Source organism: Diabrotica virgifera, chromosome 1 (assembly GCF_917563875.1).
Source record: "Diabrotica virgifera virgifera chromosome 1, PGI_DIABVI_V3a".
Taxonomy (NCBI): Eukaryota; Metazoa; Arthropoda; class Insecta; order Coleoptera; family Chrysomelidae; genus Diabrotica; species Diabrotica virgifera.
In genome coordinates this window covers 158,621,666-158,642,809 of record NC_065443.1, presented here as the reverse complement: position 1 = coordinate 158,642,809, position 21,144 = coordinate 158,621,666, and the positions used below count along the sequence as shown (strand labels likewise).

Sequence of the window (21,144 nt, the reverse complement as noted above, 5' to 3'; positions counted from 1 at the left end):
CTTATTATTCTCGAGGAGTATAGGTTGTAGGTATTTAATCTTTCTATTTTTTAATTTGGCAAATTTCTAGGGGAGGGCAGCTGCCCCTCCCTGCCCATGCCTGGCGACTCCCATGGGGAGCACATAATATAAGGCGTCATCATTTTAGTCGACGTGTCGCCTTCACCGTCACTGTTCTATCTTTGAATCACTGAATCTACAAAAAATATGTGGCATTATAAAGAAAAAACATTACTTACTCTTTTGTTTTTATAGCTTGTCTGATGTTATACTTGTCATAAAAAAAGCATTACGTCGAACAATTTATTGTAAAAAACCGATACAAACAATTATTAAACACAACATTTTTTACATTTTACCAAATTTAAACTTACAACTAAAATTATGCTTAAAAATTACAAAAATACAAATAAACATCACAAATATAGAGAATAAATCCCTATTAAATTTGATCCCAATCTCTTTTCCTCAGTTTTACTTTCACTCCGTTCTCTGATTTAAGAACAGTCTCCGCAGCTATTTGAAGTTTGTGTCCAGATGGTTCCAGTTCATAATTTCTCAAAACTTTAGAAATGATTGTTTTCATTAAATTCCATGCATACTTTTGACCTAAAATAAAAAATATTATAATTACTTGTTATAAACTTATTCGAAAACTGTTTGTCTGTGTGAACTCATTTTTTTTTTTCAGTATAAAGCCGGTATTTCAGTTAGTCCATTAAAATGTTACATTTAGGTTGCATTTCTTAGAGGAGTCAATTTTATTTTTTAAATGTGTAGGGGGGTTCAGTAGAAGCTGAAGTTCAAGTTTTTGAGGTTGCCACCCTTGTCCCCCGGCCGCCATATTGGAAAAAGGGGTGCAAAGGGTTGTTGCACTGTATCTTCTAAACTAGCAATCCTACAGAAAATTGAATTACACATAAAATGTAGCAAATTAAATTTTCTACAAGTTTATATCTATTACTTTTTATCGTCAAGTGACCAACAAAAAAGTTATAAATAAAAATATGAGAAAATTTTTTAAGAAGTTTCCTTTTGGAGGTAATAACTTTTTTTCCGTTAATTTCACAATAAAATAACATCATAGCGATTTTGTAGAGGATTTTTCAATGAACAATTTTCACTATAAAGTTGTTTAATTTTATTTATTATCTAGGTTTTACAACGCTCCAATCTTGACTAGATTCTCGAATTCTCATAGGAATACAATAAAAAAAATACTTTTCTATCTATATAGGGTGAGGCAGATAACTGGCCTATTACAAATATCTCGAGAACTAAAGGCAACAGAATCATGAAAATTGGAATAAAGGGGTTTTGAGGGATGATATATTAAATGAAAATATTTTCATCTCTTTGCAACTTCCGGTTATACCGGAAGTTGCTTATAACTTGGTTTTTTTAAATGGGACACCCTGTATATTTTTACATTTTTGGATTCTCCTTAATATCTTCTTTCTTAAAATATGGGATTTCGTAATATTATACAGGGTATTTTAAAAGATATTTACGTTTTTTTATTAATTTCGTATCAATATTCACATCCTGTAGAATTGTAACAGTTTGACATTAAAAACTCTGCTTACGTTCAAGTGATTTTTAATATAGTCTATTATTGTTAAGAATCATTAGTATAGCTAATTTTAAAATATCAGTATACAGGGTTGGTCGAAACTCGGAATGAATATTTTCTTAAATAGAACACCCTGTATTTTAGTACTGTAATGAAAAGATATTTCATACTAATTTTTTATTTTATAAGTATTCCCTATACCGAACTGCTTTAATTTGTGAGTTATTGGTGATTCAAGCTAAACATTAATTGCAACAAAAAATACGTAAAATTTTATAAGGTTGGCCATGAAAATATTCAATCACAAACAATTTTTCAGAAGTAAATACATGTTAATCCAGACCGATCCTTAAAATTACCAATAATGGTTTAGCTATCAAAATAGCGACGTAGTTAAGATTGTTGGTGCGACTAACAATTAAGCACAAATTTAAGCAGTTAGGTATAAGGAATGCTTAAGAAATAAAAAAGTACCATAAAATATCATTTCATTACAATACTAAAATACAGGGTGTTCCATTTAAGAAAACTCAGAAAATACTCATTCCGAGTTTTGACCAACCCTGTATACTAAAATTAAAAATTTAGCTATACTAATGATTCTTAACAATAGTAGACTATATTAAAAATCATTTGAACGTAAATAGAGTTTTAGTTGTCAAACTACTACAATTCTACAAGGTGTGAATATTGCTACGAAATTAATAAACAAACGTAATTATCTTTTAAAATACCCTGTATAACATTACAAATCCTCATATTTTAAGAAAGAAGACATCGAAGAGAATCCAAAAATGTAAAAATATACAGGGTGTCCCATTTAAAAAAACGAAGTTATATTTTGCAAAGAGATGAAAATATTTTCATTTAATAGATCATCCTTCAAAACCCCTGTACTCCAATTTTAATGATTCTGTTGCTTTTAGTTCTCGAGATATTTCTAATAGGCAAGTTATCTGCCTCACCCTGTATATTAGTCGAGCGACAGCAATCTTTATGCCGACCACGAAAATCAAATTTAAGGTGAATGACCAATTTTGGTCTATTTTTATATTTTCGAGGTCGCCGAATCCGAATATGAAGTTTATTTTCATCTAGATTTGGTGGAACATGTTTAAAAATCAAAATTTATACAAAAATGACGAAACTCAATTTTGATGATTTTTCAAATTTACCTCGCTGTAGTCGCTGTAAATATTTCCTTTTGAAAATTTTACTGTTTAATTTCTGAAGTATGTAGATAACAGTGGGATTTGTCCTAAATATGTTAGTTTTTAAACATTTTGTCATCATATTTCGTTAGTTTCATGTTTACTTAAAAAAGTTGAGTGACAAACTTTTTAGTTTATAATTTTAAGCAACACAACAATAAAATATATTTCATGAAGAAGTTTTTTGGAAAATTTTAAGTCAAAATATACAATAGGAAAAAAGTTATGTTACTTCATAAACAAGCGGCACACCCCAAAAAACGCTTATATCTCGAGATCCTGACCACGGTATGGTGAATGGCTAATTTTGATCGTACTTTATGATTTTGATAACAAAAATTCGTTTTTTGCTCTTCTTAAGAATTTTGTAATATGCGGTTGCGTCATTCTTCTTCTCAACCGGCGAATTTGTCCTCGAACAACTTCTTGGGCCGCTTCTATATATGCTACGGGTTATAAGTTTTATAGTGGGGAGAAAGGTCAAAAACAGATTAATAATAGCATAGGAATGTTAAAATCATAATAAATTGTATGAATAAAAAATATATATAGATAGAAAAGTAAGCCTAACTTTTGTTTTTATTATATCCCTATGAGCATTCGAGAATCTGGTCAAGTTTGGAGCGCTGTAACTTGTAACACCTAATTAAATAAATAGATAAATAGAATTAAACAAATTTATAGTGGAAATTGTTCGCTGAAAAACCCTCTACAAAATTCTATAATGTTATTTTATTTTAAAATGAACTGAAAAAAAGTTATAACCTCCAAAAGGAATCTTTTTTGTTGGTCACTTGACAAAAAGTACCTAATAGAAATAAAATTGTATAAAATTTAATTTGCTACATTTTATGTTTTATTAGATTTTCTGTAGGGTTGTTAGTTTACGAGATATAGAGCGAAATCCCTTTGCACACTATTTCCAAGATGGCGGCCGGGGGACAAGGGTGGCGACCCCAAAAACTTGAACTTAAGCTTCTACTGATCCCCCCTACACATTAAATAAATAAAATTGACTCCTCTAAAAAAATGCAAGGTACGGCTTAAAAAATTTAACATTTTAATGGAGTAAGTATATTTTCGGTTTATTGCCGGTATGTTGTCACCTAAGCGAGAATTAAACGTTTTATAACATTTCAACTTTTAAACAGAATGCCGTCGTTAAAGTACAATTACCAAAGTAAAAAGACTAAAGTTAAAAGGTCAAAGTTTTTTCATTATTTTATGTCAGCATTTTTTAGTAATCCAAAAAAGGGCATGAAAAAGTGCTAAAAAGCTTATCCACTATTTTAGGAAATGATTGTCGCTTGAGGTCTAATGTTTTTTTTGGTCAAAAAATGATTAATACAGAATATTTAAATAAGTTACCATACCTATACAATTTCTAGGTCCAGCACTAAATGGAATATATGTATACGGATGTGTATCTGTGGTATTTTCAAATCTGCTGGGGTTGTATATATCGGGATCTGGGAAATACTTCGGATTCCTATTTGCCCAATATATAACAATTATTAAAGCCGTACCTTTCGGAATAATGTTTCCATCGGTATATACTACATCTCTGTCGGCTTTTCGACCAACATAAGGAACTGGAGGATACATCCTAAATGTGTAAAATGAAAAAAATATTAAAGTTTGGCTTAGGCAGAATGATTACTCAATAAATATATCACCTAATACGAAAACGGATCATGCTTGCTAACAAATCCTACTTCTCTTTGTCGCAGGTGTTCGAATCCAACGACATCCATAGGGAAGTAGAGTTTAAAATATACAGGGTGTAACAAAAATGCAGGTCATAAACTAAATAACATATTCTGGGACCAAAAATAGTCCGATTAAACTTAACTTGCCTTAGTACAAATGTGCACATAAAAAAGTTACTGTCCTTTAAAGTTACAAAATGAAAATCGATATTTTTCAATATATCGAAAACTATTATAGAGATTTTTTATTGAAAACGATATCCTTAAAATTCTGCTTACCGCAGAATATTTAGGATATCGTGGATGAGCAGAGTACAAATCAAGCGGTAATGCAGCGGCTAAGCAAAGAAAGAGAAGTACTAAATACCATAAAAAGAAGAAAACTAGAGTACCTTGCTCACGTGAAGAGAAATCCGAAATATGCATCGCTACATGTAATTATCCAAGGAACGATAGAGGGAAAGCTTGACATCGAACGCAGAAAAACATCCTGGCTTAGGAACCTTCGCCAGTGGTATGGAGCGAGCATTACGGCACTATTTAGGCCAGCTGTGGATAAAGTAAAAAACCATGGGACTGATCGCCAATGTTCTGGTAGGACAAGGTACTTAAAGCAGAAGATAGGAAATATAAAATATGTACCTAAAGCAAATGGAAGTACCTCTAGCACTAGATTACCCAAGTGACCATCTATGTCGCTGTGATATAGAATTTAAAGATAGAAAAGGGAGTATTACTATATAAAGTTTCTCTGTCTCCGCTACATTTCTGGTGCAAAACATGCTCCATATTTTATAGCAAACGTATAGATACTATGTAAATACTTTGTAGCGGTTACGTATTACTCCTATATAACGTGGAAGTAGATTTTCTACCTTATAGCGATATTTCAAATTAAGCGTGAAAAGCGAGCATCATTACCTAGTTTAGATTCGTAGCTGTAACGTTTCTCAGACAGAGAACAGAGCTAACCACGAGCTAACAGCCGTGAAAAAGAAAGGTTGAGGTTATGTATGTGGTCTGTGCATGTCTGTGCTGTGGGTATTGTCCAGCAAATTAGATACGAAAAAGGAACAATTATTCAGTTAAGTATATCTATATTTTTATTTTTGCATTTTTTTCACTATGTCAAGAGCTCAACGAAAGTCGTTAATCGTTAAGTTATTATCTAAAAGGCATCAACGTAGAACTACGTCCAAAATTTTACAAAATGTCGGAACTACTGAGTCCGTATCCCTTATTCAATGATTTATTTACTCCTATTGCTTCCTCATCAACTCCTCTCAGTCCTAATGCTTCTTCTAGCCAAACGCCAGTTTATTCAGAAATAAATCAGATACCAAATAATTTCAGATGCTGTACATACTGATGAATGGTTATTCGTTATTCTGAGAAAAAATTTGAAACTATTGCAGCGGATTGGACCCGTCAAGGAAAACAGCGCCACCAAAGGGAGAGGCAGAATAAATAAGTGACTTAATTTTTCCTAACATTTTATTATATAATAAAAAAGTGTAAACTATATGTTTGTATTTAATTTGTCCACAACACATAGTAATAATACTAGTTTCCTCAACTTTATATTGCTGTAGATTATTTTTTACTTTAATTAGAATGTCAATTATATATTTACAATGTCAAGTAAAAATACTGTCTACAATAATATAAAGTTAAAGAAGCAATTTTATTGTAAATATTTTTCTCAACGTGCACTCTACGAGACATAGTTGCCACAAAACTGAAACATATCTGATACATAGCTGCTACAGATAAGAGACATTATTTGATGCTTGAGAAAAGAGTTTTGCTCCATAGCTGCAACATATATCTGACATCATTTAACGCTTAAGAAAAGAGTGTTGTTGTGTAGCTGCGACATATACGTGACATAATTTAGTGCTCAAGAAATGAGGTTTGCTCCCTTTTAGGGTAGGACATAGGAGCATAGCAGAGATAGCTCTGCTATGTTTACGCGCTTTTCTTGTGATGTATCTATGATAGAGCAAGGAACATGTGTGATGTAACTGAAATGTAGTTGCTCTGTAAAATGGTCAACTGGGTACATTCTCTAGCCGGACCCGTTTTAGAAGGTCTAAGCACTTCGAGACTGGACCTTCCATGTAGCACCTTAGCCGTTGTATTTCTTCGCTTAATGCAAAGAACCGCACATCACACTGGCATAAAATGTTAGTCCAAGGCTTTGTTTTGGAGACTGTAAGATCTGATCAAGAATGCGTCCTTGATTATATTATTATTGGTAAAAACTGTTTTTAGACGACTGGAAGAGTACTTGCGCTAGCACACCATACTATCAGTGTTTTGAAATTTGTCAACGATTGACAACATAACACTCAAAGCGGAGAACACATCTAAACGACCACGATCGCGATCGCGTCCACGATGGCGATGGCGATCTCGGTTTCTGTAGACAGCAAACACATCGGAGCGGTAGCGACCTGCGATTTCATTAATATAAATAATACAGTTGGAAATAGTACGTATAAAATGTGCGATTTACAAGAAGAAGAAGCACTGCTTATAGATAAAGAAAGAAATTTAATAACAGGTATACATAGGCGTTCTATTTTTTCCATTTAATAATGAAGACATTTGTGCAGTTTATTTTGCAGAAAAAGAAGAAATCTTTGGGTAGATATATGACATTAACCTGAGGTACAAGCAATAAGGAGAATTTCATAAATTGTTCCCAGAACTTCGCAGAGAGGTATAGACGGTTTCTATACATATTTTAAAACGAATCTGGAAAGTTTTGATGAAACATTTATTTCTAATACGCATGTTCTTATAACCTGGGTGAGACAGGTCGAAGAATATCTCATATTATTTTACAATTTCAATAAATTTTTAGATATCAATTTTTATTTGCATCGTCGCGACCAGAGATAAATGTAACCTGCTGCGTTCTCAACGAACAACTAATTATATCGCCGCGATCGCAGTCAGAACGCTGCACAAATTCCTTTGATCGCCAGTAGATCGCAACAGGTATGTGCTGTTTCACTTGATTGCTTGAGACGAGTTGAATCGCGATCGCCATCGTGAACGCCATCGCGTTGAGATCGCGTTGGTATTGTCCTTTTCATGATCATTTTGCAGTGCGTAACAAATGATAGGAAAAAGGGTAAGTCCGTGATAATACACATTTATGACATTTATTCTCACATGACATTTTAGTTAAATCTGACAGTTGTCACATTTTATTTTCAATTTGGAATAAAAACAAATCAAATGTGTTTCTTGCATTTATAAAATGGTATTTTCTTTGATTTGTATAGTCTTATAAATTATACAGATTATATTTGTAATATTATTATCTAATTTAAAAAAAATTATTTTTTTATTATGGCGCCATCTATCGACAACTAGAATAACTAGAATAAATATTATAAAAATGTCACCGACTAAATGTAATCACCGACGTGCCTTTTTTTCTGTCACATACAATTTAATGCGTTAGAAAGAAATCGAAAAACTGTGACGCACTGAAAGATGATCATGAGAAATACTGTATGTTTTCCGCTTTACTGGGGAAAGCCTTGTTAAACCCTCAGCTCAAACTTGGACCATCATTCCGTTTTTTTCCATATGAGCGGAAATACTGTAGTCCATTGAAATGTTACATTTAGCGTTGCATTTCTTAGAGGAGTCAATTTTATTTTTTTTTAATGTATCGGGGGGTTCAGTAGAAGTTTAAATTCAAGTTTTTGTGGTCGCCGCCCTTGTCCCCCGGCCGCCATATTGGAAAAAGGGGTGCAAATGGTTTTCACGCTATATATCCTAAACTAGCAACCATACAGGAAATGTAATTACACATAAAATGTAGCAAATTAAATTTTATACAATTTTATATCTATTACTTTTTATGGTCAAGTGACCAACAAAAAAAGTTATAAACAAAAATAAGAGAACATTTTGTAAGAAGTTTCTTTTTGGAGGTTATAACTTTTTTTCCGTTCATTTTACAATAAAATAACATCATAGCGATTTTATAAAGGTTTTTTCAACGAACAATTTCCACTATAAAGTTGTTTAATTTTATTTATTTATCTAGGTTTTACAGCTGCTCCAAACTTGACCAGATTCTCGAATTCTCATAGGAATAAAATAAAAAACGAAAACGTGGGCTTACATTTCTATCTATATATTTATTTGTTACTAGCTGACCCGGTGAACTTCGTTGCACCTTAGATAGTGTGTCATAATTAGATAATCTGTGATAATTTTGATTATAGATCAGTTGCTTGAACGTAATGGCTAAAAATCAATTACTCAAAATCAACTGCTCGAAAATGAATTTCTAGACATGAAAATTGATCGAAATGCAATTTCCTCGAATAAAAAAGAAAATTATATGTCCAAATATTTTATGCAAAATTTGTAAGTATGGTCGAATGAAATCCGATAGTTTTAAGGCATTCCAGAAGCCGCTACAGATAAAATGTTTTAACAACTTATTAATCATTCAGAATTAGTCGACACTTATTAAAAGTTAAAATAATTAAGACAATAACTGGACGATAACGATTTAATGAGTGGAAAACAATTAAAAATTATTTTGCATATCATATTTGAGACAGTATTTGGTTGAAAAATCTCATATTTGCTGGCCAAAAATATATTAATTTATCTGGACTAAATTACAGATCTGTTTATCTTAAAAGGGATATGATACTATCAACATTCACACAGTGTTGCCAAACTGGATTTTGTTATTTTGAGTCTAAATTTTCCCAGCGATCTCCGAGGGTACAATACATAAGAAAGATACATAATATGACAAATTATATGATATTCCACGTATACAGTACGTAAATCGTTCAGCTGGACATAGGGAACATACAATATATAGATTTAGATACATAAATACATACATTGTATTATATTGAGATAACTGAGGCAACTGAGTTTTCTCGATGACAATATGGTTGTTAGCATTAAGGGGCATTAACCTCAAAATTTACAAATCATTTCGACTGACACAAATAAACGTCAAAATATGAGAATGTAGTAGGTAGCTAAATATTTTTGGCCTAAGAGAATGGAAAAACTGTTTAGGTTTTAAAGTAAAATAAATTTTATTATTTTAATTCATACCTTAAACTTTAACTACACGCGCTGGCGTATTTTTGTACGCCACATATAAGAATTCTACTACAAATGAATTTAAAAATTTAATTTTTGTCTTTGTTTATTTATCTAACCTATCACTGGAATGTGCTTTACACTGGATTTAGTTTCGTTATAATCGGCATTCTAGGAAGATCGTAATTTACAATTTATTATTTGTTGTTTCCGGTGGTGGATAACATACGCCACAATTATAGTAATACAATTAGTAATATAAGTACATATTTCAAATGTTTTTTAGTCATTATGGCACAAATATATTTTTCTTTATAAACAATACTTTTTCTCAGATAAAAAATATCAGATATATAACTGGAATCAGATTCCAGTTATATATCCCAATTTGCTTACTGAGAAGGAACTCCAAGTATCCGCTGACGCCGAGTAAGGTTTATAACAAACAAATAAGTGTAATTTTTCAAAAAAAAAACAAATCCGCTGTTTTTAAGTATATTTTCTTGTGGCGTATAAAGAACGCCACGCGTGTAGTTATGTTATATTTTGATGTGCGGGTAGTTAAAGGTTAAAATTCTAAATATTAATTAATTATCACAATAACAAAAAATATTATCAATCATTTAATACATGCAATAGTGTACATGATATTTTTCGTTAGTTCATCTACTAAACATAAATAAACTGGATGGTTTGCCCACGCGAAAGCAAGATTTTTTAAAAATTCGTAAAATTAAAAAATTCATATTTTATCCAATTTGAGTCCAAAAGCTAATCTGTTGCAGTTTTCTTTTATGAAATTTCCCATTGGTTCTTCTTCTGTGCTCAGAATTTTGCCACGGCTTACGGTTCGCTATTTCGGAAACGGACTGCGCTAGAGAAGAAAAAATAGCAGCGTTTTGTTCGGAATTCAGCAGGGAATCTACCTGCCAAATTTCATGAAAATCGGTCAATTCGTTTCGGAGGAGTATGGCAACAAACTAACAAAGTGTAACTAACATAACTCGACTTTCTTTATATATATATATAGATGTAAAATATTTAAATGGCTATTAAAAAATAACGGTTGAAGATAAAAAAGTGAAAATTTAGGATTGTATGTATCTTTTGCTTCTACATCATAAAAAATTAAGAAAAAACGGTTTGTCAAAAAATTAAAAAAATATATCAGGGGGGGCAAGCCCCTTTATGACGTACGGGCATGAATTCAGAGTTATGCCTATTCCCAGTCCGGTAGAATACACTTGTAAAATTTCATAACAATCTGATGAGCCGTTCTCGAGTTATTATCAGTGTAACTAACATAACTCGACTTTCTTTTATATATATAGATGTAAAATATTTAAATGGCTATTAAAAAATAACGGTTGAAGATAAAAAAGTGAAAATTTAGGATTGTATGTATCTTTTGCTTCTACATCATACAAAATTAAGAAAAAACGGTTTGTCAAAAAATTAAAAAAATATATCAGGGGGGGAAAGCCCCTTTATGACGTACGGGCATGAATTCAGAGTTATGCCTATTCCCAGTCCGGTAGAATACACTTGTAAAATTTGATAACAATCTGATGAGCCGTTCTCGAGTTATTATCAGTGTAACTAACATAACTCGACTTTCTTTTATATATATAGATGATTTTAACATTCCTATGCTATTATTAAGCTATTTTTGACCCTTTTCCCGGCCACCTATGAGGTAGAGTCTGGAGACGCGTTTTTTGTGTGGTATCCCCAATAGGCTGAATCCACGGACAATTTCTAGACAAAATAATATTAATTATTATATGGTGAGCAAGATCTTTCATAGTTATTATTTTTTCATTTTTTTCGATGGTATATGCTATGAGTCAAGATCTGAATTAGTATCCGAGGTCCGAGGTGAATTTTTGTGGTATAATGAGAGTTAGAGTTTGCGTTATTGTCGGTAATTCATCTACCAATCCATTTTCTTCAATAATTAATGTAGATATGTCCACGATGTTGCGGTAACTTTCACCACCACAATAGAGGCACACTGCTGAACATTTGAGGTCTGCTTTTCGGTAACCACATGCACTTCCAGTTTCCATTGCATCTGCTAAAGATGCATTTCATAAGCTCGGGGTTACTGGCGGCTTGGAAGTTTGGATTTGTATCCAAAATTTTCCATGCTTTTTCCAGCCCCAATTTTCTGTATCACAATGTTTACCGAGCTATGACTGAATCTAGTGATACACTCGGAGTCTGTGGAAACGGGCTGCATCTTGTGTTGGAGGAAGTGAGAAAATATTAAATGCATTTTTTGTCACTGTTTTACGGCTCGTTTGTATCTGAGGGTTTCAAGAGAATTATCTTTATTTCCGCCATATAAATAGACGAAAAACGTTCGCCGACAACAGTGAGTAAAGATGACTCGACTTTCCCACTGACAAATAATTTTCCCCAGAGGTTTCTTACAAATAATATAACCACCACTCATGATGCGCTTTTAAAAAAAATACAAAATGCTTATCTAATCACAAAAAAATAAATTTTACCCACAAAACTCTCAATAGTTTTATCTATAAAACTCAAAATACTTTTCACACTTTTTAATACGACTGTAGCGCAACTGTAAGAATAAGTTAAGTAGAGGGGACTGATTGCTGTGCCACCTAGGATAAATTATAATAATAAAAGTAATAGCAGGCAGATATTCAGTTCGATACGGAAGAAAAATGACGTAACTGCAAATTTTGTCAATTCCTGTTTATTGCGCAATTAACTTCTAAAATACTATGTAAAGATGACACAAAAAGACCGAACTGTAAAAATGTGCTGAGCCAGTATAAGGTAGTTGCGTCATTACTGAAATACGCGCTATGTTAGACCTTGTTTCAGATGCATAATAACGTAACTGTAGATAGGGTTATAAATAGGGCGATTAAATTAAGATAATGAAATTCGAACCAATCGTTGTCAAAAAACAAACGCCATACCGATGCTCTTGGACGATTACTCTTCATTTAATCCCTATTTTAAATATTTAAAAATCGGTTTTTGCTCTTCTGAAGAATTTTGCGGCTGTGTCATTCTTCTTCTGGACCGGCGAATTTGTTCTCGAACAACTTCTTGGGCCTTTTCTATATATGCTTACGGTTCTAAGTTTTATAGTGGGGAGAAAGGTCAAAAACAGATTAATAATAGTATAGAAATGTTAAAATCATAATAAATTGTATGAATAAAAAATATATAAGATAGAAAAGTAAGCCTAACGTTTTGTTTTTATTGTATCCCTATGAGCATTAAAGAATCTGGTCAAGTTTGGAGAGATAAATAAATAGAACTAAACACCTTTACAGTTGAAATTTTTCGCTGAAAGACCCTCTACCAAATTGCTGTAATGTTATTTGATTGTAAAATGAACTGAAAAAAGTTATAGCCCCTAAAAGGAAACTTATTAAAACATTTTAACTTATTTTTGTTTATATCTTTTTTTTGGTCACTTGACGATAAAAAATAATAGAAACAAAATTGCAGAAAGTTTAATTTGCTACATTTTATGTTGTATTAGATTTTCCGTAGGGTTGGTAGTTTACAAGATGTAGCGTAAAACCCCTTTGCACCCCTTTTCAAAGATGGCGGCCGGGGGAGAAGGGTGGCGACCCTAAAAACTTGAACTTAAGCTTCTACTGATCCCCCCTACATATTAAAAGGATAAAATTGACTCCTCTAATAAATGGAAGGTATAGCCTAAAAAATGTAACATTTCAATGGATTACTGCTATACTATAAATATTTTTTCGACAGTTATGATAACCATTTCCACTGTTCCTATGTTCACCTCACAGTCAATGCCAAATAAGCATAGTGTGTGGGCAATTTCACAGTAGTTTAAATTTGGCAAACAGTGATTACAGTGAGTATAGTGTAGAGTGTAGTGTCTAGAGCGTCAGGAGAATGAGACCCGGAAGCCCTGAAGATGATGTCAGAGAGAGCGTCGAAAGCTCGACCCATAGACCATCGACGCCCTTAAACCTGGAAGCCTGGTGAGTGCAATTTTAATATTAATTCTGTTGTTGACATTTTGATATTTTTGGAAAATATGATTGGGTTTCGGTTCATCCATAAGCAAACTTATGATTATGTTTATCAATGAACCAAAACCCAATAAAGGCTCTTGCTAGTTGTATTAAAATATTACCTTAGAGACTCCTTAAGAGCCAGTTCTAGATACTTCATTTCTTGAATATCGCGGATTGTCACATTTCTGTTTTTATTTTCTCCAAAAATTTGCTTTTGTTCTTGAGCAATCTTGTCCTAAAATAATAATCATAAATCATAACCTGTAAATAATTAAATAAACCTGAAGAAGGAAATCGGGGGCTTTAGCAGTTTCTGTTGGCATTTTGTTATTATTTATTTTATTTAACCTACAGCGGACCGCCGAAATAAAATTACACGATCACACGGGTGAGGCCTGTGAGGGCCAAAATGAAAAATTTGGAAAAAACTAAAAACGGAATAATAAATTTTCCTATTTATCCAGAATTGCGATATTCAAGATTTGTTAGAAATAAACAAGCATATACCTAAATTTTTTTATATGCTTGAGAGAGGGAGGGAGTGAGAGAGAGAGAGAGAGAGAGAGAGAGAGAGAGAGAGAGAGAGAGATTGAGAGAGAGAAAGAGAGAAAGAGAGAAAGAGAGAAAGAGAGAGAGAGAGAGGATCGAGAAGTTAGTGTGTATTTCTCAGATTAGGATGGGCTTAATAATATCGATAATCCAATCATGTATGCTTGTTAAAAGTTATATAACTTACCTGTACATCCTTGTTAACTGACAAACAATATAAACAGAAACTTATAGCAGCTGCGGTAGTGTCATGTCCCTGGAACAGTAATTATAAGAATAAACAAAAAAAAAGTAAAATATTTATCTACTAAAACATGTATAATACAGATGGTATCTACAATTTTACGCTTCGCACCATGATTTCAAGTGTGTAAGTGTAAGTTATTATTACTTCCTTCTGTACAATGTAAGTGGCCAATGTAACAAATTAATGTATGGTTGTAATGGATGGTTTTAATTATTTATTGAAGTATGATGGAGGTAGACTAGCTGAATATGCAAGAGACTTTAAGAGTGGGACTCATGATAGGATTAGGCCAATTTGCACGCCCGAAAGACGGTATCTACTAAAGAACTTGGATATTAAAGAAAATAAGATAAAGTGAGAACGAATGCAAAGAAAGAGAACTACTGACAGAGAAGATATTAAGAAGAACGGTGGAGGGCGCCAGGGAAATATCAAATGAATACTTCGCCGAGTGACTTATACTGCTGCACTTAACCAATACTTTATATAGTTACTAGAAAGGTAGGATAATAAAACATATATAAGTATGTACAACCAAATTTAATGCAATTTACCTATAACCCCTATATACAGATTTATACAATCTAAGCACCAGATTCATCCAGCTCTGACTCTGCTCCACCTTTAACTTCACTCTAGGTTAAGGTTGATTTTGCTATATAAGAATATGTAACAGATTGTACCTACCTACTTCTTAAGTTTATCTACAAAGAAAGCAAAATCTACCATAGACGTATTGATAGCGGAAGGACCTTTAACCGGACAGCTGAAGGCTGCAGAACGTACGACATGAGTGAATGAGAAAACTACGTAAAATTCAAGAAAAAAATTAGAATAAATGAAAAATTCTTTTGAAAGTATAGTCAATCGAAAATAGTTTTTTTTTTATTATTATTTAAAACGGTTTTGAACGTGGAAATGAATAGCTGATTTATATTTTATAGCTACAATCATTGTAGCTATAAACTGTTTATTTCTTTCTCTTTATCCTATTAAACTATGCATATAGAAATAATAAAATATACAATATTAAAATATGTTTTTTACTGTTAGAGTTTTCTATTAATGTAAGCTTTTTATTATAAAAAGAAAACAAAATACATACATGTTACTCTAGCTTTTAAGTTCTTCAAATGACATAATAGAATAATAGTTTCTTCTCCATAATTAGAAAAACGATTAATTGAATCAAACGAAAAGGTTAGAATAACAGGCACATATTAAATAATATAACTTGTGTCTTAATTCTACATCGAACTATATAAAGCCCTTATACCAGTTGTAGAATCAACCAGTAACCAAGAAGATATGCAGAAGTCCCGAAAGAAGTAGAATCGACAATCATAAAAATAAAAAGCGGTAAGGCAGTTGGAACAGATGGCGTAACAATGGAACTGCTTAAATACGCTGGCAAAAAAACCTGGAAACTTTTAACAGGTATATTTTTACGAACTTCCTAAGACCAAGATACATACCAGACTACTGAAATACAGCAGACATCATTCTCGTTTATAAAAATAGGTAACAAAGAGGATACCAAAAACTACAGACCCATAAGTCTTCTTCTTCTCGTGGCACTACAACCTGATGTGGGTCTTGGATAACTGAACAACTCGCTTCCATCTAGAACGGTCGTCCATGATAGTTAGGTAAGAAGTGGGTAGCCCCATTGTTCTTAAATTTGACCATATATTATCTCTCCATCGTATTTGTGGAGGTCCTAAACGTCTTCTTCCTGTGGGGCATCCTCCCAGATTAACTTGAGCCATAAATCTACTGCCAATTATACATAAGGTATTCAAGATCATCAACAACAGATGAACAAATGCATGAGACGCTTTATATCCAAAAGAACAAGCCGGCTTCAGACATAGTTTCGTGACTGGATCATATCAATACGCTTCTAGAATTAATAAGTAGAGCTAAATAATATGAAGTACCGCTAGCCAGCCATTTCCTCCATAGACTTGGGTAAGGCTTTCGATTCCATATATCCCAAGGCAGTATTAGAGGCTTTGACCTAAGATATTGGCAAACCGTCCACAGAGACTCTAGACTCTACTCTTAGAGACCCATCCATTGGTTAAGAATATCTCAGCCATCTAATATTTGTAGACGATATTGTTCTGATAGCCAAAAATCCTACAACGATATAATATTATGCGACCTAAATCCAGCTAGCAACAAAGTTGGTATAAAAATTAACTTAACAAAAACAAAAACTATTATTACGGCCAAAAAACTTTTTTTAGATGTCGATACATGGAAAATTATATTAACTCGATTATAAAAAAAATGGAAAAACTATTGATTATAGGAATTGAGGACAACAAAAAACAGAACGCCAAGAAGTCAAATGACTATCCGTAAAAAACCTTTAAAAATTTTCGAAAATTTGGAATGGAATGGAAATACCGATGAATCTGCTGAAGATGTCACATTTCAAGCAAGCCGAGGATGGTTTGAAGATAAAAAATGGTTTAATTGTCATAATGTGAAAATGAAAGAGGAAACAGATGAGAAACTACTGATGAGACCGCAAGGAATATCCCAACATATTAAAGGGAATTGTTGAAAGAGGTGGTTATAAACTTGAACAAGCGTTTAACGTTGACGAAACAGGGCATTATTGAAAGCGAATGCCTGATCGCCCGTACATTTCATAAACCGAAAAATCTGCGCCTGGTTGTAATGCGTCTAAAGAACCATTAACATTGCTACTTAATGCAAATGCCACGGGTAATTTTAGGCTAAAACCACTTTTAATATATTTTTGTCCGAAAATCCAAGGCCTCTTAAAGGACTAAATAAAAAGCCAACAAGAAAGCTTGTATGGCTAAGGCTACATTTGAGGATTGGTTCAAAAATCACTTTTGTAGCGAACAAATATTCGCGAGACATTAACTTAGGCAACAAGGCTTTGCCAATTTTGGATAATGCACCAGACCAGGGCATCCCACTAAATTATTTAAACTATATGCAGATGTCATTATTGAGTATATCAATCAGTTGATTTGGATCAGCTCTGATCCAACCAATAGATCGAACTTCCGGATAACTTATAATGAAAACCGATGGTAAATATTCAAATAAAACATTTTGGACAAACTATAACATCAAGGATGCTTCCGACTGTATCAATGAATCATGGAAGGAAATGAAATTACCAACAATGAACCATGTTTGAAAAACATATGGCCAGAATATGTGAGAAATATTGATGCACAATTTAATTTCCTTACTGAAATTAGGCAAAACATTTTGGATCTAGCATATGATCTCGGCTTTGAGGTTTGAACGAACGTGATGTGCTTGATCTATTTGTAGCTGATAGGGAACTACTTTCATATGAGAAACTCATTCAGTTGCAATCAGAACCGGGATTTGATGTATAGACAGAGCCTGTTTTATCCAAACAGCTAACATCAAAAAATTTGTCCAAGATTTCTCCCATTTTAAACAAGAAATAAACATCCTCCTTGAAAACGATCTTGACGTCAAATGTCGCGTTTAAGTTTCTCGGGGAATTAACTCAGCCATTAGCTGTTATAAATCACTAAAGAACGAAATAGACAAGAAGGCAGGACAAACAACGTTGGACAAATCTTTTAAGCCAGGCCCATCCTTACCAGCGAAATATGACGTCAGTGATCTGCAGGTTACCATTTCTTCTTCGTCTTTCTATTAGAGCCATTCAAAAATATGTATGTATCCCTACATACACATATTTTATGTAACACGAAGTTGTTTGTATGTATTTGTATGTATTTTTGATTTACATAAAATATAATGCTTTTTGAATGATAAACCATGTTACATATTTAAAAAATTTGGAACCGATCCCATTGAATTGTTATGAGTTTGTATTAGAATACTTGATTCCTTATACGGCTTTTCGCTTTACGGCCAAGTTTCGTGGAACCTATCTAGGCCGTAAAGCGAGGTATGGGTCTATTTAAATCAAGAATGCCACTCTATCTGAAGAAAAGAGGATTCGATCCGTGTATGTTACTACCAATCATGACATAACCCTGCGGAAGTTAAACACCAAAGAATAAGATAGTAGCAAAGCAGTCACTCAATGCTCAATTGAGCGATGCTTGTTAAAAGAAAAACAGCAAAATACTTACAGCAAATAAAAATGTATCAACTTCTTCCCGAATTTCTGTATCGGTAAGTGGTCTTCCATCAATAGTTGTTTCTAACAGTAAATCTAAAAATGCTTTCCTCTTCTTAATCCCAACATCATCGGTTTCTTCTTTTTGATCGTCTTTATGTTTTTTCTTTAATTCCTCTTTTCTTGAAGTGATTACTTGCATGGTGTGAGAATGAAGTATTTTAACCTGTTCCATTTCTAATTTATAGTCAGAAGTAAGGCGATAAAAAAAATCGAAGGTTTTTAAAGGTGAGTACGTTCTGAGTATCAGCAATCGGCATAACTCTGCTACTGCTCGAACATAGTCCGATTTTGGATTTTTTTGGGCATGTATTGATACTCCCATTGACGTTTCTAAAAACAAATAGAACAAAAAGTATATTCAATCACAGGTTTTATAGGAGACGTGCTCTACCAGAGAGCTATCACAAAGGTTAAAATGCCCTCAAATTGTCAAATAAACTCTTTATTTGAAGACGACTTTCAGTTTGTGGCAATATTGTACCAAGGGTATGCCAACACATATGAGATGAACGAATGCTTCGTTGCTTAGAATCGGAAGAGATGTGGGGGTGGTTCTTTATATCCTCCTTATTAGCTCATAAATAGATATTAGATGGTGAGAAAATAAAATGAAAGGAGAAAATAGCTACTAGAACTAAAACTAGTACACTACTAAGAAGCTCACTTCTTAGCTGGCTAGCGGTAACATTGGGGTTCCTTAATGCCTGAAGGCCAACAAACCTCTCATGTACCAGTTTTGTTGCTCTTGTTGGACCAGTGTGTATTTTTCTTATACCACCAGTTTCTTGAAAATGTTGCCATAACCGACCTACAGTACAGACCTTTTCTTAGCACAGAATGCACAGCTTCAAGTTGTTCATATCACATTGTGTCATACCAATAGCTCGAGCTCGTAGTTGTGTTTCACGATCAAGATAACTTCTTTGTAGATTAACTTAGTTAAAATCCCAATAACAACAATTTCTAACGACACTTGCAGCAAAAGTTGTACTGAATATACTTTTAAGTTGAATAGATAAACTTACAAAAATTTACCTTTTTTAAGGTCAACAAAAACGAAAACCGATAAAGCAAATTGTGATAAGATATGTTCAAACAATAATAAACAAATTTTATTTTAACAGAAAATTATTGCTTCCTGAAAATAAACGATTTTCATTTCTTGTCCGCTAGATCATTTTGATGTGTGTATTTGTATCCCTTTGTTAGCGTGTTGAGCTGAAGGAAATGTGGTGGTATGGTGCTTCTCAGAGGGGTTTTTCAATGCGTCACAGTTTTTCGATTTCTTTACAACGTATTAAGTTGGAAGTGACAGAAAAAAAGGTATGTCGGTGATTATACTCATTCATAACATTTATTCTAGTTGTTTTTAGATAATTTTCAAGGATAAACCTTGTTTAGTTGTGTAGATAATTTTTTTCCAATTATAGCGCCATCTATCAACAAATAGAGTAAATGTTATAAATGTGTATAATCACAGATGTACCTTTTTTTCTGTCACTTGTGACGCACTGAAAAAAGCCTCTGAGAAGCACCATAGTAGGTCGCTTAGCAGTAGAAATAATTGTTTTGTTGTGAATTAAATTACTTCAGCATGCATTGTTATGGTATTATTCAGTTGAGCATTAACCTTTTTAGTACGTTCTTTAACGGTAAAATATTACAAAACCTCTAAATTTAGAACCGCTTGGGTTGACATGAAATTTGGCGTAAACGTAGCTAACAAGTCAAACAGAAAAAGTGATATTGTGCCGATGTGTGCTTTTGCCTGGGGGTGAGTTTCGCCCCTTCTCGGGATTGAAAAAACATAAGTACGTCCAAATAAGTCCGGAATTCGATAAGCTGACTAATTCTAAGTAACTTTTGTTCTATAGAGTTTTTTCATCAAGCCGATACTTTTCGTGTTATTTGCGAGTGAATATGTTCATTTTTCAACAAAATACCACGTTTTTGACGTTTATTTGCAAATTACTCAAAAAGTAAATATTTTGTCGAAAAAAATATTAGCAAAATATAGCCTGTAAAATAGTGAAAAAAAAAATATGTAGGTATATATTAGATATTTAGACCTAGTAGAAGCAGAGTTAATAGCTAATGAAAAAAGGTTCACATTCGTCAAATTCCAAATCCAATATTTAACGTACGTGAAATAGCCAAAAAATGAAGCACTATTTGGGGAAAACTCATTACAACTTTTTAAAGTGTTGAAAAAAAGCTTTATTTTTGTTAAAAAAAATGTCTAGCATAAAAATAAACAAGTTACACTCAAAATAAAGTTGGTTCGTTTGCTTTGGTAACAAAATCAGGAGAATCACCCCCTAATTAGCATATCATATTTGTTACCATTTCACAAGTTGCTTTACTGGTGTACGATTTCGGGTAATCGAATAATTTTCCCGATTTTTTTGCCAAAACAAAAGGGACCAACAGATTTTGAGCGTTCTTACATTTGGTGCTAGAAACTTTTTTTTTATAAAAACAGAAATAATGCTTTTTCAACTATTTAAAAAATTTGTAATGAGTTTTCTC

General features: G+C 32.8%; 1 protein-coding gene across 4 annotated transcripts in view; it reads right to left on the bottom strand.

Moving 5' to 3' along the window:
• Positions 1 to 289: 289 nt before the first annotated feature.
• LOC114335929 (cytochrome P450 4d8) overlaps positions 290 to 21,144 on the bottom strand; it is a 129,865-nt gene continuing 109,010 nt past the window's right edge. For all 4 annotated transcript variants that reach the window (XM_028286214.2, XM_050641699.1, XM_028286215.1 and 1 more), the window contains exons 5-9: positions 18,566 to 18,945; positions 14,376 to 14,444; positions 13,759 to 13,874; positions 4,158 to 4,390; positions 290 to 609 (exon numbers count right to left, since the gene is read on the bottom strand). In XM_028286214.2, coding sequence (XP_028142015.1) covers positions 443 to 609; positions 4,158 to 4,390; positions 13,759 to 13,874; positions 14,376 to 14,444; positions 18,566 to 18,945 — 965 coding nt within the window. In that variant the 3' untranslated portion in view covers positions 290 to 442. The remainder of the gene's footprint in view (positions 610 to 4,157; positions 4,391 to 13,758; positions 13,875 to 14,375; positions 14,445 to 18,565; positions 18,946 to 21,144) is intronic.